Source organism: Salmo salar, chromosome 15 (assembly GCF_965601325.2).
Source record: "Salmo salar chromosome 15, fSalSal1, whole genome shotgun sequence".
Classification (NCBI taxonomy): domain Eukaryota; kingdom Metazoa; phylum Chordata; class Actinopteri; order Salmoniformes; family Salmonidae; genus Salmo; species Salmo salar.
In genome coordinates this window covers 64,750,564-64,763,208 of record NC_138305.1, presented here as the reverse complement: position 1 = coordinate 64,763,208, position 12,645 = coordinate 64,750,564, and the positions used below count along the sequence as shown (strand labels likewise).

General features: G+C 44.5%; 1 protein-coding gene across 1 annotated transcript; it reads right to left on the bottom strand.

The window, feature by feature from the left end:
- Positions 1-367: 367 nt before the first annotated feature.
- Positions 368-11,991, bottom strand: il17re (interleukin 17 receptor E). The gene is made up of 17 exons (XM_014145400.3): positions 11,593-11,991; positions 11,342-11,357; positions 11,065-11,181; positions 10,032-10,126; positions 9,602-9,682; positions 9,404-9,515; positions 9,067-9,236; positions 7,324-7,392; positions 7,130-7,196; positions 6,653-6,849; positions 6,506-6,553; positions 6,360-6,405; positions 4,960-5,111; positions 4,807-4,875; positions 4,656-4,707; positions 4,425-4,532; positions 368-4,095 (listed from the first exon to the last, which is right to left on the bottom strand). Exons 1-17 carry the CDS (start codon positions 11,704-11,706, stop codon positions 3,224-3,226), a joined length of 2,385 nt encoding a protein of 794 aa, XP_014000875.1. The 5' UTR covers positions 11,707-11,991; the 3' UTR covers positions 368-3,223.
- Between the last annotated feature and the right edge of the window lie 654 nt (positions 11,992-12,645).

The window sequence follows — 12,645 nt, the reverse complement described above, 5'->3', positions numbered from 1 at the left end:
GTAGGGCCTGATCAGAGCCTGAAGGTACGGAGGTGCCGTTCCCCTCACAGCTCCGTAGGCAAGCACCATGGTCTTGTAGCAGATGCGAGCTTCAACTGGAAGCCAGTGGAGTGCGGAGGAGCGGGGTGACGTGAGAGAACTTGGGAAGGTTGAACACCAGACGGGCTGCGGCGTTCTGGATGAGTTGTAGGGGTTTAATGGCACAGGCAGGGAGCCCCGCCAACAGGGAGTTGCAGTAATCCAGACGGGAGATGACAAGTGCCTGGATTAGGACCTGCGCCGCTTCCTGTGTAAGGCAGGGTCGTACTCTGCGAATGTTGTGATGACGTGAGCACCTGTGGTGAGGGTACACATCAAGGACATTCAGTTTCATACAATAATAGTTGAGTTTATTGGGGACAAACACATTGACACAATGAACAAACAATCGTCCGATGCATTGCACTAGTGAGTCTAGCTCAAGCAAATTTTCAACACCCGTCCCTAAATAGACTTTAATGAAAACAAAAGTAAAGAAATACGTAATCAATGAAAATATCACATCTGTACATTATCATAATTATATCCACAATGCCAGCCTTCAATTAGATGCACCTAAGCAAATCTCATAGCACTAATATTTACAACTTGGACATACAGTCTCAATGGGTCTGTTGGATAACACACAACAGTTCATACATGATCGCGCTGCTGAAGCAGTAGCAGCCTGTTGGGAAACAATGCAGTAGAAAGACCCTGCAGTGTTCCCTGGTGGACATTCCAGGCCTTTGCAGCTTCTGCATCCGTTTGGTCAGGGGGTTCAGGGGAAAGACCATTGAGAGACACTTGAAGACAAGCTTCACATTTGAAAAATCAGATGAAGTGTTCAAAGCTCAGTACATTGTACAGGATGTGTCCAGGATTTTCAGCACATGGCTCTAGTGACAATTCTTTAACTTAGATTTTTGGTTAAGATGGAGACGTGAATTCAACATAAATCATTAATTTGTAGACAAACTGGATATTGAAATGCCTTTGGCAACCAAATATCAACATTTGAAGAATATGTACCTTCTGCTTGGATAGTTCCATTTACTTTTGTAATACAGTATATAGCAATAAGGCTAATGTAACAGTATTTATTCTACCTTAAAATAAGTAACAGATCCATGGCCACATTGAGGTTAGCCTACTGTAACTATAAATATCTTATGTAATTATAGAAAGTGTGCCTGTTCAAGATAGCATGCAAAGGTCATCACAGGTCTGTGGAGATCTTCACAATTGCTATAATAATCTGTGCAGAATCTCAAACATTGATCATTTACACTATGTACTTTTAATGTAATCTAAACTGCAATCCAGGTAATTTGGTTATGGTATTAGACGAAGCACAGTGAAATCTTATTGATCAACGTCTTACCCAAATATTACCCACATTTCCACGTTGAAATAACGTGGTGTGCCCAGTGAGTTAGTTATCATCTAACTCAGGTAGTATTTCTTTGCCTTCTGTTCCAGACTTAACTTTGAATCTTTCCCTTGGTCTCTTACTTGCCTGTAGAGAACAGAGGGACAGAGCACAGAGGGAATAAGATAATTAAAAGGATGGATTCCCTTCTTTTGCCCTCCCAAGTGAGTTGCACCGCCTTCTGTTCATCTTACCATCTTCGGTCTTGCCTTTCTTCTTGTTTTACTGTGCTTTTGTCACTTCACATTCTTTTGCTACTTCATTTCTTCTTCTTTCTCTGGTCATTAGAATGTATAGTTGGGTCTGGCTCACTGTTTTCTCCAGGCTCATCCCCCTTATTCTTCAGTGTAGAAGTGGCCTGATCTTCAGTTTCACTCTGAATTTCTCCAGATTCTGCTGGTGTTTCTGATAGCTCTGTTCCACTTTCAGGCAGGGCATTGTCATCCAGCACAGACTAGCTATACTGTACATCTCCTCTATGTAATTAAAGTTCTCTTCAGTGGCTGGAATGCATTTTGGGCTCAGTGCAGGCTTTTGTTCCGGCTCGTCTTGACGCTGTCCATTGTACGATCCATAGAATAATATTTTGACCCAGTGTGGACCCATCTTTGCAGAGCGCGGTCTGGGTTTGGGGGGCACTGCTTCAATGTAAACAAAGCGGTCTCCATTAGAACAGTTAGTGAGTTGGTTCTTGCATCAAATCATGCGTTTCATAACTTTCCCCAATCTTGCAACCTGCTTTGGTCAGAAACTCTGTCACAACACTGTCATCTGCTGATTCAGGCAGCTCTTTGATTGTAACTTGAACTGAGTTCTGATTGGCCATGCGTGACTTCAGACTGACAGGGTTGTTTTCCTTGAACAGTACATGCTTTCCACAGACAGATATTCCTCCAATAAGGAGTTGCCTCCTTTTCACTTAGATAGATATGCCAGAGTGCACTCTCTGTACCAATCTCAAGTGGCTTGGGTGGATTACCTGTATGCTATGGTAGAGCTATTCTTCCTTCAGGGGGTTAGCTATGGCCTCCTCCGTTGTAAGGATTTCTCTCTCCAAGATGAAGATAGGGTGAACCGTTTCCTTTGGTGTGTTGCGCCCGGCAACTGTACTCCAAGCCTCCTTTTCTTTAGCACTTCCCTTAATGCTGCTTGATGTGGCAGCCTCCATGCACTCTGCCATGTTGACTTGTTCTGATTTCACTATATTATGTCAAAAATCACTTATATAATCAAAACAAAATAATTAGCCAAGATTGTTCAGAGTAATGTAGTGAATTTAAATCTTGTATTAACAGAGGGTGGTTGATTTTGTTGGAGATATTCACTAGATTAAGGTGTCTCCTTTGTTCAGGCAAACCCACAAAGATAAGGCTGATGTGTGTGGCTTCATGGTCAGGTTCGAACAGTGCACTCAGTACACAAAGAACAAACTGTGGCCATACGTGGGATGTACCCAGATGACCATATTTACTTACCTTACCACTTGATTTGCTAAGCTATCTTAGTGGTGAAGTGTTACCCCCTATTGACTTTAGGCATAAATGTTCGTTGTCTCTGCTACACTGTTTGGGGTCACTACACCACCCATGCCTCATGTTACAGTCAAGACAACAACAACAAAAAACTGTCCCCTGTATAAAGGTAAAACCTGAGATGCCCTGCCTCATCCCCACGGTGGCCCGCTGAGTGACTTCTCCTGCAAAGTGCTTGGCTCTGTCCTCTCTTCATTGGTTGACAGTGGCGACACATGCCTGCTTAGTGTCCTCTCTGACATCACTTTCTGCGACAATTTCGGTTTTGGACCCTCTTCTTCCTGTGGGTGCGTCCGTGGCAACTCATCTTGTGAGTTAGTCGTCGTGCCAACCAAAGCGACAATGTTTTGGAGAGGAGTCTGGGCCAGCAGTGCCAGCTGCCAATGACATTGTTCCTTCCTCTAGCCATCCCGCCCAGCTCTCGTATCAGGCCCCCAAAATCCCGAGGCAGGCAGTAGCGCGGGACACCTCTGAGGTCTTTGGGGATGTCTCGGCTGTGACAGAGGTCCTGGAAGTAGACAAGGGCAAAGCCGTGGCTCTTGCCTGTCCCCTGTAGTGCCCCCTGCAGACAAGACAGGGCAGCCCTGAACACCGGCCCCGTCACTGAGGATGGCTCCCTCTCCTCCTCTCCGCTCCTACCTTCCTCTTTCCATTCCACTCCTTTCTTCATTCCTGCTTGCTCCTGTTTATCTCTTGTTTTCTCAAGTCCTTTCAGCTCTTCTCCTCCACTCTCCCCTTGTCGCATCTCCTCTCCTTTACTCCCTCCTGTCTTTTTCCCATCTCTCCTACTCCCTCCATCTCGCTCTTCTCTCCAACTCTTGTAGGACTCCTTAGCCTCTGGGCTCCATATGATCAGCACCCGGCCTCCTGCCTCTCTGACTGCCTCCCACTGTCCATACATCCAGGGCACAGGGCCCAGCTCAGCCACACCAGCCCCAGACCTCTCCATAGCCCCAGGACCATCCCCATTGGAGATCTGGGCCCACAGAGCCATGCGCACTTCAGCACACAGCTCCCCCTGTAGAATGGAGGCCAAAGCACACACGGGAGACACATGGGCTGACAGCTCTGAGGAACACACCAACAACACAGGCCTCTGGATGAACAGCCAACCTGCAGGGAGCGAGAGAAGGGGCGAGGCAGACACACACACAAAGGAGAGGGTAACGGGGATGAGACAACAACAAAAAAGATTGGAAATGATTGTCAGTTATTGCTTGATTTCTCAATTATTTCACTGATGGCCATTAAGCCTTTAGGATCAAATCAAATGTGGATTAAATTAGGTTTGAAGGATAAGGTGATACAAAGACACACAGACAGAGCAGACAAGTAGGTCAAAGACAGTACATAATATTGAAAACATTGTTAATGCAATATAATATGACTGAGGACACAAGAAGGGGCTACATAGGTCTACGTACAGTACAAGAAAAACTGACCTGTGACTCCATTCTTGGTCACATAGTGGATGAGGCGTCCCAGCATTGTCACAATAACCAGAAGTGTCAAGGCTGCAACAGCATAGAGACCCCATCTCCTGTGGGAATCTGAGAAGGCATATGAGGATACTACTTATAAGTGCTGGAAGGTGTGTGTGTGTGTGTGTGTGTGTGTGTGTGTGTGTGTGTGTGTGTGTGTGTGTGTGTGTGTGTGTGTGTGTGTGAACTCACAGTCAGGACAGAGTATTCTCCTCCCATACTGTGGAGGATCTGACCGCCACACCTTCAGAGAGTTAAAGAGAGCGTGAAATGAAAAGAAAGTCAACAGTAAGATAAGATATCCTTTCACATAATACAAAAAACATTCATTGTTAGGTCATACCTGCACACATAGTCCCTCAGTTAGGAAGGATAAGGGCAGGTTCAGCTGTGTCTCTCTGGTGCCCCCACCCTGTACAACAGAAAACTGCACTCTTAACAGCATGGACCAGTGTGTATAGCTCTATAATACAGTAATAGTGTCTTCTTACCTTACCATGTTTACTAAGTAGATAGCTCCTCTGGACACACATCCCTTGTCCTGCCATACACAGAGTTGAGCAGCAAAGGATGCTGGGATATTGGAGGTGAGATAGACACGGAGACTCTGTGAACCAGGACCAACATATGCCTCCCACTTAGACATACCTGAGGGAAGGAGGGAGAGAGAGATGTTGTTCAAATCACATTTTATTTGTCATATGCGCCGAATGGATGTAGACTTTACCGTTACAGTGAAATGCTTGATTACAAGCCCTTCCCAAGGATGCAGTTTAAAAAAAATGATAAATACAAATAGTAACACAAGGAATTAAACTATATACAGTACCAGGTATTTGAGGTAGATAAACTACATATTCAAAAGTATGTGGACACCCCTTCAAATTAGTGGATTAGGCTATTTCAGCCACACCCTTTGCTGACAGGTGTTTAAAAAAAAAAAAAAAAATTATTTTTTTAATCGAGCACACAGCCATGCAATCTCCATACACAAACATTGGCAGTAGAATGGCCTTATTGAAGAGCTCAGTGACTTTCAACATGGCATCGTCACAGGATGGAAACAAGTCAGTTCATCAAATTTCTGCCCTGCTAGAGCTGCCCCAGCAAGCCCTGCCACATCCAACGAGCATCAGAGCCGGTGTAATAGAATTCCACCTTCCTCCTATATTGTCCTTTTTCATGTTTGATGTCTCGGAGGTCGTAGCAGTCTTTCTTGTATGCACCCATATCCGTGTCCCATTCTTTGTAAGCAGTAGTTCTAGCCTTTAGCCCAGCATGGATATTGCCTGTAATCCATGTTTTTTGGTTTACACGCTTATATAGGCACTGTGGGAACGACATCGTTTATGCACTTATTGACGAAGCCTGTGACTGATGTGGTAAACTCCTCAATGCTATCGGTTGATCCCCGGAACATATTCCAGTCTGTATTAGCAAAATAGTATTGTAGCCTCGGGTCTGCTGGTACTTCCTGTTTGAGCTTTTGTTTGTAAACAGAAAGAAGGGTTTATAGATTCATGGTCGGATTTGCCGAAGGGAGTGTCTTGCATGCATTTGGGTAGACTAAAAGTGGTATGGAGTTTTACCGCTCTTAGTGGCACAGAAGATGTGTTTATGAGCTCCCGAGTGGCGCAGCGGTCTAAGGCACTGCATCTCAATGCTTGAGGTGTCACTACAGATTTGAATCCAGGCTGTATCATAACTGGCCGTGACTGGGAGTCCCATAGGGCGGTGCACAATTGGCCCAACGTTGTCTGGGTTTGGCCAGTGTAGGCCATCATTGTAAATAAGAATTTGTTCTTAACTGACTTGCCTAGTTAAATAAAAGGTTAAATAAATCAATTATAATATCAAGTGCAGTATTTATATCACTGCGGTCTTGTGGTCTCTCACCTGGCAGGAATGGACAGTGGACATCAAAGCTGCTTCTAAAGGACAACTACAGAGAGACATGAGAACATCAGCGACTGAAACCCACATGTATCATGTATTATACAGTTAACTGTTGATATTATACATGTATTGGCTCACAGTCTTACCTGCACACACATCTGAGGGTGTTTATCCACAGCAGAAACATTATATTTCTGTCAGTGGGAGAGTGGAAGGGAATAATCATCATTATTATCCTCCTCTTCTTCATCATCATCATCATCATCATCATCGTAGTTATCACCAACCCTTACCAGATCTCTCTTCTCCACTATGTCCTCCAGTGTGGAGTTGAGGATGGGAGTGCAGTGGGATGTGTTTCTCTGGTGTTGCCAGCAGAGGGAGGCAGAGAGCTTCAGGTAAGCAGTAGGACACGGGGAGCTCCATGCCAGGTTCGAACCCAACTCACCATACAGAGTCACAGAACTGGAGCGCCACACGTCTCTGCCCTCTTCAGATCACACACAGACAGTGTATTATTACAGATAGTAGTGTGAGGAGTGAATGCTCCATGATGACTTCGGTCTCTAAGGACTGCATGCTCTGCTGGTTTATCTGTGACTAATAATAATAATAATAATAATAATAATAATAAATCCAGCAGAAAGCCCCTGGTTTCCCAGATCAGATTCACAGGGCAATTTACAGGTACCACATGCAGAGACTGAAGCTAATCATCAACTACTGCATCTCACAAGTCTAAGAGACATAAAAAAAAACAGAATACTCACCATCTAATGAGCTGTTCACAAATGGGCAAACTGTGGTTCGCCTTGCATCCAGGTGTGTGTAATATACCTGTAGCAGGCAGGCATACAAACAGACAAAGACAAGTAAGGACACTTACATGAGACATAGTTTGAGCAATGCAGCAATGTCACTGTCCATTGCACATTGTCTGATATGTAGTTGAGTGAGACCTTACCTGTACACAGACACAGCGAAGCAGGTAGGGGAACCTGAGAGTCACTGACAATGCCTGATTGGTGTCAATCTGGTGAAAACATACGTTATCCATAAACAAATTATATACACTGCTCAAAAATAAAGCGAACACTTAAACAACACAATGTAACTCCAAGTCAATCACACTTCTGTGAAATCAAACTGTCCACTTAGGAAGCAACACTGATTGACAATACATTTCACATGCTGTTGTGCAAATGGAATAGACAACAGGTGGAAATTATAGGCAATTAGCAAGACACCCCCAATAAAGGAGTGGTTCTGCAGGTGGTGACCAAAGACCACTTCTCAGTTCCTATGCTTCCTGGCTGATGTTTTGGTCACTTTTGAATGCTGGCGGTGCTTTCACTCTAGTGGTAGCATGAGACGGAGTCTACAACCCACACAAGTGGCTCAGGTAGTGCAGCTCATCCAGGATGGCACATCAATGCGAGCTGTGGCAAGAAGGTTTGCTGTGTCTGTCAGTGTAGTGTCCAGAGCATGGAGGCGCTACCAGGAGACAGGCCAGTACATCAGGAGACGTGGAGGAGGCCGTAGGAGGGCAACAACCCAGCAGCAGGACCGCTACCTCCGCCTTTGTGCAAGGAGGAGCAGGAGAAGCACTGCCAGAGCCCTGCAAAATGACCTCCAGCAGGCCACAAATGTGCATGTGTCTACTCTACCGGTCAGAAACAGACTCCATGAGGGTGGTATGAGGGCCCGACGTTCACCGGTGGGTGTTGTGCTTACAGCCCAACACCGTGCAGGACGTTTGGCATTTGCCAGAGAACACCAAGATTGGCAAATTCGCCACTGGCGCCCTGTGCTCTTCACAGATGAAAGCAGGTTCACACTGAGCACGTGACAGACGTGACAGATTCTGGAGACGCCGTGGAGAACGTTCTGCTGCCTGCAATATCCTCCAGCATGACCGGTTTGGCGGTGGGTCAGTCATGGTGTGGGGTGCCATTTCTTTGGGGGGCCGCACAGCCCTCCATGTGCTCGCCAGAGGTAGCCTGACTGCCATTAGGTACCGAGATGAGATCCTCAGACCCCTTGTGAGACCATATGCTGGTGCGGTTGGCCCTGGGTTCCTCCTAATGCAAGACAATGCTAGACCTCATGTGGCTGGAGTGTGTCAGCAGTTCCTGCAAGAGGAAGGCATTGATGCTATGGACTGGCCCGCCCGTTCCCCAGACCTGAATCCAATTGAGCACATCTGGGACATCATGTCTCGCTCCATCCACCAACTCCACGTTGCACCACATACTCTCCAGGAGTTGACGGATGCTTTAGTCCAGGTCTGGGAGAAGATCCCTCAGGAGACCATCCACCACCTCATCAGGAGCATGCCCAGGCGTTGTAGGGAGGTCATACAGGCACGTGGAGGCCACACACACTACTGAGCCTCATTTTGACTTGTTTTAAGGACATTACATCAAAGTTGGATCAGCCTGTAGTGTGGTTTTCCACTTTAATTTTGAGTGTGACTCCAAATCCAGACCTCCATGGGTTGATAAATTGGATTTCCATTGATTATTTTTGTGTGATTTTGTTGTCAGCACATTCAACTATGTAAAGAAAAAAGTATTTAATAAGATTATTTCTTTCATTCAGATCTAGGATGTGTTGTTTAAGTGTTCCCTTTATTTTTTTGAGCAGTGTACATCTTTGTACAAAACTTTCACCTTTTGAAACACGTCTACACACACAATGACCTTACAGTAGTAAGATTAGAAAGGTTGGAGCATTCTGAGTCTGTCTGTCTGTAGCACAGCCTGGTGTATACTTCAGGTGAGAGAGCCGGCTGGTATATGTGGTCCCCAGTTGCTACAGTTACAGTGAGGGATCGAGCCAGCTCATCAACAAACAGGTCAAACTCCGGCACTGGATCTGAATCACCACAGACAGAGAGTCATAGTATGCAAAATTACTATAGAAATGTAATCAATTAAGGGGATAAGGGGAAGGGGATAAGTGATGGATGTGAAAGGTAAGTGGGAAGGGGATAGGTGGGGATAAGTGATGGATGTGAAAGGTTAGGTTTTGAGATTCATTACCTGGACAGATGTCTTGTACGATGTACCTGTCTTCTCTCTTTGGTTTGGAGGACAAAGACACATACACTTGTCGCCCTGCATCGGCCGGGAAACAGTCATACACCAACTCCCACTGGAGGGCAGCAGAGACAGCACCATAATCAGAAACACACGTTCACCTGTTTTAATGTGTGCGCGCATGAAAATATCAGATCTTACCAAAATTTGATGCCCAATATTATGGAGACGTAAACGTTTGATTTTGGTCTTTCCTCCGTTGAATGGAAGCGGGCCTCTCCACTTAAAATAAAAACAAGGCAACAGTAAACATGTCATCCCCCACGAATGATGCAGGGCCACCCTTGGGAAATCAGTGGAATTTTGTAAATGACAGATCTCTACGGCAAGACGCATCATTCACCCAAGTTTAATCAAAATCAGACCAGTACTGTCACAGATATCGTGTGTGACTAACGTACGAACGCACTAACTGATGGAGATAGATCCACAGTCCCCTCCACGATTTCATCGTGGGGGGCAATTAATAGATAAGAAAGTTTACTTAATTTTATCCATCTATCTTATCCAGCTGATAACTTTGGTAGCTAAGGAATATTCACTGGTCAGTGGAATGAAGGGAAGTTGTTACCTGTAAAGTGCGATTTTTGACATTTTCTATGGAGATGATTCTGTGAGTACTAGTTGACAGCTCCAGGTAGGTAATAGTCAGTGTCCCAGTAAAGTCTACAGAGGAAAAACAGAGGACAGATTAAGGAATCATGGCAGTTAAGGTAGAACGAGAGAAAGTCATGTTAAGGAAGAAAGATAGACAAACAAGGCAACAGTAAACATGTCGTCCCCCCACGGATTTGCAAAATCAATATAGCTTTGTAAATGACTGGTCTCTATGGCAAGATGCATCACTCACCCAAGTTTAATCAAAAGTGGGCCAGTGGTGTGTCAGATATCATGTGTGACAACATACGTACAGTTGATTACTATAGCGCCCCCCTTGGGTCAATAACATGTGATTTAGTAAATGTCGAATCTCTATGGCAAGACGCATCATTCATTCATCTAAATCGGACCAGTGGTGTCTGAGATATCGCATGGGTTGGCTAGACTAATATTCCTGAGCATATGTGCCAAATTTCAAACAGATCAAGCGATATAAACATGTGCCCGTTATAGAGCCACTGTGTGGTTGATATGAATGTTCTTGCATATGTTGAGTCTTATGGGTCCCTGAGATATATTTGTTCCTTGTGAGGAGAGGGACCTATGTACCGAATTTCATGACTTTAGGTCAAACAGGAATAGGGGCATGGCCTAACAAAGTAAGCATTTTCAATCTCTTGTTATACCGCCACCATCTGGACAATCAGTGTAATTGTGTAAATGCTGGATCTCTATAACAAGACGCATCATTCACCCAAGTTTCATCAAAAATCGGGCCAGTGGTGTCTGAGATATCGTGTGTGACTAATGTACTAAGGTACAGAGACAAATCCACAGTCCCCTACCCAATTTCATCATGGGGGACAACAAACACAAGGTCAGAGAAAGGGAAACTGAGATGAAGACTTTGGATAAAAGTAAGCTGGAAGAAGGTTCTGAAGGGGAAGAGGATGATGTGGAGAGTGAGATTGGTTGTGGATGGGAGACAGTGCTTAAGGCCTTACCTGCAGCTTTCATTCTGACACGGACATGGACACAAGCAGAACAGGAGCCTTGTGATGGAGAGAACCGGAAGGTGGACAGACTCAGCTGGGGAAGACTCTCCAAGTTCCAGGTGGAACCTAAAGAAAAAACAAATGCCACAGAACATTCAAAACTGTACAACTTATGAAGTAAAATATATATACACGTGAAGTCTCAGAATTCCAAATAAACTGTTCCTCTTCATATTGTGTATAAGATCAGCTCTCCAAAGGGACCATGGACTAAAGTAACACTTACCATTATGGTGTTGAATCTGTGGATAAAGTGGGAGACAGGGAAAGGAAGAGAAGAAACAGAGCATGGCTGTGTTGAGTTTGTTACTGACATGTGAAGTGAATATTGATGCAGGTTCACATAGCCTAATGCATTTCCAATACATCATTTCCATTATCTATAGGCTACAGTCTGAGTATAATGTCTCCATTGCTTATTAGTTACATTATCTCCATGAAGATTAACCTCAAAGATGGTATGATTCATTCCTTTACCTCGGTGACAGTTAGTTTAGCGCGTGGTTTCTCCTCCGCGGCGTGCAGGAGCAGCAGCAAAGACAACAGGAGCACAGCACGTGCTGGTCCATTTCCGCAACTCATCATGAACATTGATCAGTACTTACACCAGACGTTGCTAGAACAACGCTCAGGCAGCCAACAAACGCAAAATCCAGTGGACCGACAGTCCACATACATGTTTACACTACAGAGTGTATTTCAAAACCAAATAAATGTAATTCAATCAAACTGAAAAGTAGGTAGGCCAACATGTTATCTTCCAGTGCCATGATGTTTTTGTATGTTCCTAAGAACTGTTCGAATAGTTCTCTGCGGGTTAAATTGTGTCTTGGGAGAGTGCGTAATCGCTGACTTGTTTATGACATACAGCTCCACCTCTCCAGCCGCCTACTCTAGACAGACAGGTTACATCAGTAGTTACCTCCCACAATATACGTTTTGTATGGCCCGGTGCCCCGGGTAGGCGGAGTGTGTACATTTTAGACCGTTCCATTGGTCCTTAAGAGAAATCTCCACTCCCCGAGTCATCGGGCCATGCAAAACGAACTAGCCAAATGTTCACGCTAGTGCTGTTGCTTCTCTACGTCTTGGATTGCCGAGTGTGAACTTTGCTTTAACTAACAGTAGGGAAATAATAGTCAGCCTATACTGAGAAAGAACATTTTATTTAACTGCGGGAAGGACGGAAAAGTTTGCTGCCAAACATTGCAGTCCCCTGCACAGTTAGTGTTGAGGCCTACTATTTTTGGTATTTCAATTACTTTCGAAGACATTTGGAAGTAGGCCAAGTATTTGGATATTATTTATTTGAAAATACAAGTAGTTGAATATTGGAATGTATTTTAAAATACACTTAGAAAATATTGGCATGTATTTGAACTTACTCAAATACACAGAAACTTATATTTTCAAATGCAAATATTGTATTACCCCAGGCCTGCTTGGTATTTGAAATAATGTATTTGGAAATAAGTATTTGAAAATAGTTAAAATAGTAGCCTATGCTAGGTTGTAGTATAGTAGCCTATA